Below are 5,551 nucleotides of genomic sequence, written 5' to 3'. Positions count from 1 at the left end.
GCCCTGATTGGGTCTGACTCACTCCTGCAGTCACGCCCTGGTTGGCTCTGACTCACTCCTGCAGTCACGCCCTGATTGGCTCTGAGGGGAGGAAAGACGACTGTCGGCCCCCAACAGGACGCCACGTGCTTTCCGCGGCGGCCGCAGAGAAACCTCCACAAATCGATTGGAGGCAAAGAGCCGGAGCTGCCGACTCGCTGAGGCTCGTCTGACTTCTGCCAGAACTGACAAACGACAAAAAACCAGCCAACTCCAAAAAAAATCAGCCCAAATCTCAACCTCTACTACAGAGGACAAAAGCAGGACAAAAAGCCCTAAAATCAAGCGCATTAATTTATTGTAGATCCAAAACCAACTGGATTTTTGCAGCAGTGCATTTGGGCCATTGTAGATAAAAAAAACATTAATAAATTTCCACCAAAAACTTTTGTGATGAATCTCATAAATCTTTAGAAAAGTTTTTGACATTTGAAATTCAGGCATTTTTTTTATTTAATATATTTAAAATGTCTTCCAGTGTTAAATGTTCATTAGAATTTAAAGTTTATTCATCTTTAAGAATTTGTTTTTGAATTATTTTTCCATTATCATTATTGACTAATCATTGATGTCACGTTAAACAGATTATAGAGATTTTAGTTCAATTTGATTCATATTAAAAACTTTATTGATCACAAAGGGAAATTGAATGTAACCAATTTTTACTTTTTCAAAGCGTTTTTGTAGATGGTGATATATTTGGTGAAGAAGGAAGTTGCTTTCAGTGGTTTTTGTTTCCTTCTGTGGTTCTCAATGCAGCGCCCCCACAGGCCAGGAGGGGAACAGGTTTCAAATGGTTTGGCAGTTTGGAGGAGAATCACAGCAGCTGAAAATGTACCAAATGTTGGAGTTTTGGTTGCCAATCAAAGCGAGTCAACTGGACTTTTAGATGTTTGATTCTTTAATTTCTGTTGTTTTCTCTCAGCTTTCACCATGATGATCATCTTGGCTCTGATCCGGATCGGTAAAGGAACAGGCGAGGGCCACCCTCCGGTCGCCAGCCTCTCCGGAGTGCCCAACCTGTTCGGCGTGTGCGTCTACTCCTTCATGTGCCAGCACTCCCTGCCCTCCCTGGTGACGCCCATCTCGGATAAGAAGCGGGTCGGCAGCCTGGTTCTGGCCGACTACGTCCTCATCCTGGGCTTCTACGTCCTGCTGTCGTTCACCGCCATCTTCTGCTTCGACAGCTCGCTGCTGCACGACATGTACACCCTGAACTTCACCGACAACTGCGACGTGTTGGACATCCCGGTGCTGCGCTACTTCCTGGGCTTGTTCCCCGTCTTCACCATCAGCACCAACTTCCCCATCATCGCCGTGACGCTCCGCAACAACTGGAAGACGCTGTTCCACCGGGACGGCGGCACCTACCCGTGGGTGGTGGACCGGGTCGTGTTTCCCCTAATCACCCTGGTGCCGCCCATCGTGGTGGCTTTCTGCACGCACAATCTGGAGACCCTGGTGGGGATCACGGGGTCGTACGCGGGGACTGGGATCCAGTACATCATCCCGGCGTTCCTGGTGTTCTACTCCAGGCGCCACCTGCAGCCCGTGATGGGCAGAGACGCCGTCAACAAGCACCGCTCCCCGTTCCGCCACGCCGTCTGGGTGTGGTTTGTGTTGGTGTGGGCGGCGTTCTGCCTCATGTTCGTCACCGCCAACATCATCCTGACTGAGACGAAGAAATAAGAACCACTTGGAGAAATCTGCGACTGTCGGCCATTTTCTAGGTTGTCGAGGCCTTAGCTGCTGCTGGGCGGACTGTGCCTTTTTTAACCAGACTGCACTGCAAAACCTTACCAAGTATTACGGCCTGGTTTCCACTGCAAATATCTTGGTACAGTCGAAATAAGGCAAAACTAAGCATGCACAAAAATATCCTCAATAAAAACAATTATTCTTATTACTTTTTAAATAAGAATAATTTGGTTTTGTCTTATTTTAAATGTAATAAAATATTTGCTCTAGATAAAAAATAGTTGGCAAGTTTTTTTTTTTTGCAGTGTTTAGTTGCTTAATTTAAATGCAATCAATGTTTTAACGAAAGGGACCAAATTTTTTGTGAATCACGGAGATCAAAGGGATTTTATTAAACGTATTTTTCCTCATCCAGCAGCCGACAGATTGAGTTTTTCACTGTTTTACTGGAGTTGGCGTCCAGCAACTTTTAGAGGATTCGTCCCTGAATCGATTATTTTTTACCAGATTTATGCAGATTTGAATTAGAGGAATCTGTGCTTACACTGCAAAAACTCAACATTTTAACAAGTATTTTTAACCTAGTTTCTTGTCCAAATATCTTATCACACTTTAAATAAATCAAAAATAGGAGCTTGTTTTAAGTCAATAATTCCTTAATACTGATTAAAAACTACAAGCTCCAAAAATATTTTTGCTACATGTGAAATAATCTCATTGCAACCAGTTGGTGGAGGCATTTATCGTTTATCATGAAAATATCTCATCATCATGAGAATTTTTATTTCTGTCATCTTAAATTTAAGTTGATGTAAAAAAAAAAAAAATGTACTAATTTTATTTTTACACCCCAGATTTCCCCACAAAGGCATGAAAAAAATAAATATTACTCAAAACCACGATTAAATAAAGTCTCGGTGCTCAGTCTAGTGATATAAATCCCACTTTCAGTGTCCATAATCCAGAAGATTATTTCACATAGGAATGTTTTTTCAAAGGGCAGCATTTTAGTTTATGGTGCTACACTGCAAAAACACAAAATTTTACCAAGTACTTTTATTTCTAGTGCAAATATCTCAGTTGAAATGAGAAAAAGCTAACTTACAATAACTTTTTTTTTTTTTTTTTTTTGCAAAACCAGGAGCTTGTTTTAAGTTGGCAATTCCTTATTGATGGAAAATTACTGGTTCATGTAAAAAGGGAAAATGTTTTGTTACAAGAATATTAATAAATTGACTTAAAAAAAACTCATCTTTCTGAAAAGTTACTTGCAAGTTTTGTCTAATTTTAAGTTCAATAGAAATTAGACAAAAATACTTGGTAACATTTTGTTTTTGCAGTGTGTGTAACTTTAGTTACCCTAAAGAGAAATAAGTAGTTTAGTATCATCACAATGCTACATAATAGTGATGAAATTCCATCCATGCCTGCTAACTAGTATTTTTTTTAATCAACATTAAGGAATTATTGACTTAAATTAAGCCCCTGTTTATTGCTGAAAAGTTATTTGCAAGTTTCAAACGTACTAAGATATTTAATCTAGATGAAAATACTTGGTAAGATTTTGAGTTTTTTCAGTGTAATGATCAAGTTTCAACCTGCTACCTCTTGAGTTTTGCTGCAGCATAAATTTCCCGTTTCCTCTCGAACGCTTCTGTCAAACAAACCCGTCTGTGTTTTCACTGTGGAACGAAACGCTGCAGGAAGGTTTCTCTTGCTCTTAACGCCCGTCATTAAAAGAAGCGGCGAAGGATCCGCCGGAGCTTTCCTGCCGAGCATCTCGATAAAACTTCATCAAAGGAGCAGAGAGGAGCCGCTTCACGGCAACGAGGCTGGAGGAAAAACAATCGCTCCCCCACCGCCGTCCCTCAGCAGGGGGTCTGAGGCGACGGTTCTCCATGTGAGAAACTGACGGATATGCTCCGGTTCCTCTGGTTTCCTCTGGGTTTCTGCTCCGATCCGGCCCCTGATCCGGTCCCTGATCCGGCCCCTGATCCGGTCCACACCTTAGTGTTTTCTGCTGGACGTTTTCAGCTCATCAGTCTGAAACGTCCGACTTTAACAGATCAAAAGCTTCAATCTGTGAGTTTTATCAATTAAAACGATGAAGATCCTCTGTCAGAGTTGAAAATGAGTCTTAATAAAACTGATATTTGATTTGATTCTCATATCTGTAAGAAAAAATTCTGACTTTCCTGAACTGAATCCAAAATATGAAGCAAAAAAAACAAAATTATGTTTTTGTAATTTCAAAGAAAAATGCGACAAATTTCTATTCAGACTCAGTTTCTTTAAAATCTAGCACCTTAAACTTCATAAACAATATTTTAGAACATATTTAATTATTCCTGTAAAATACTCAAAGGCATCAAACTCTAGTTTAGCTGCTGCTTGCTGAGACTCTAAACTTGTTAATTTGCTGAGATTTTAAAGCGGCATTCCTACAAAGTCTGGAATTTGGATTAATGTGGAAAAAGTAAAAATATTATTTTGCAGGCTGTAAAAGCTGCACAGTTGAGTCTGAAACGGACATAAAAATGTGAAGGAATCCTGTTTATAACTCGTGTATAAAAACAGATAAATAAAAAAACAGCAGTTTTCTTTAAAACCACAGAATGTTTGGTAGATTTGGGAGAAAACGCCTGAGTACGATGTGTGAAAGTGGCTTAAAGCCCAACTATGGGCAGAAATGGATCAACAGGAAAGATTTATGCATTTATTCTGTCCTTTTTTCTTAAAAAATGTTAATAAATGCAGCATCAGTATAACATAAATTATCGTTTCAGGAGGCATGTTATTTATTTAAAGGAAATAAAGATGCCAGCTCCAGTCGGATAACAACCAGCACAGTTTACAAACCTTTTCATTCCTTTTAGTTGATGAATTTGGACACAAACTGCTGCTAATCTTTACGGATTTCTTTGTTCCTGATAAACACTAAAGTGAGAATTAAAATTTTTAAAATCTTTTCTCCTGAAATTGGCTCTGGCTGCTGGTATTTTCTCTGCAGGGAATTAAAACTCTCCCTCCGTTTTGCAGAAGTTCAGTGATGCGTTTTTTTCATGAACTGTTTAATTGACAGGTAATTTGCTGTGACTGGAGCTGGTTTCTGCTCACCTGTCTGACACCTAGGGGGCGCTGCTGGGGGCTCCACAGGTGAGCTTCACCTGCAGCAAAGTGTCTGAGGAAAACAAGCATTTGAGTTGCTGGATATGATTTTTATTTCTCTGTATGAATCTGAGTGACTCGATTCTGAATTATTTTAATTTTCCACTTTTTTTGGTGCTTTTTTTTTTTGCCTGTTTAAATGTTGACAATCCACGTGGTGCCAAAAATATTTGTGATCCTTTTTTCTTTCTTTTCAATTTAAATGTTTTTTTCCTTTGTTTTTATTCATTTGTTTCTGTATGGATGTTTACTACTTTTTTCTATCCGGTTTCTTTCTTTTTTTTAATTCACAAATAAAATTTATCTTAAAACTGAAGCTTGAACGTTGGAGGGAACATCTTTAAGGCGCCATGAGCATCAAAATTATTCCCTTTGGGAGCCTGGAAGGATATTTGTTTTTACTTTTGGACAGTTATGATACGCAACCGTGGCAACAAAATATCGTTTTTACAACTGAGAGGAGCAGATCAGCATCTCAAAAGCTCAAATATCTGATCTGTCCCCATGATTCCAGAGGATCCGTCATTCAGATCCCCTACTCCAGCATCTTTTGAACCATTTGACAATTTAACGAAGCAGCAAAAGCAAATGAGTTGGATTAGCAGAGCTGTTAATCATCCAGGAAACTGAGCTGTTAGCATGAAAC

The 5,551-nt window shown here is 39.5% G+C and overlaps 1 protein-coding gene across 1 annotated transcript in view; it reads left to right on the top strand.

The window, feature by feature from the left end:
- tmem104 (transmembrane protein 104) overlaps nt 1-1,906 on the top strand; it is a 44,377-nt gene extending 42,471 nt beyond the window's left edge. The window contains exon 10 of the mRNA XM_008416538.2: nt 965-1,906. Within this exon, the coding sequence (XP_008414760.1) occupies nt 965-1,728 (764 nt within the window). The 3' untranslated portion in view covers nt 1,729-1,906. The remainder of the gene's footprint in view (nt 1-964) is intronic.
- The last annotated feature ends 3,645 nt before the right edge of the window (nt 1,907-5,551 follow it).

This window comes from Poecilia reticulata, linkage group LG8 (assembly GCF_000633615.1).
Source record: "Poecilia reticulata strain Guanapo linkage group LG8, Guppy_female_1.0+MT, whole genome shotgun sequence".
Classification (NCBI taxonomy): domain Eukaryota; kingdom Metazoa; phylum Chordata; class Actinopteri; order Cyprinodontiformes; family Poeciliidae; genus Poecilia; species Poecilia reticulata.
This window is presented reverse-complemented; position numbering and strand designations above follow the sequence as displayed.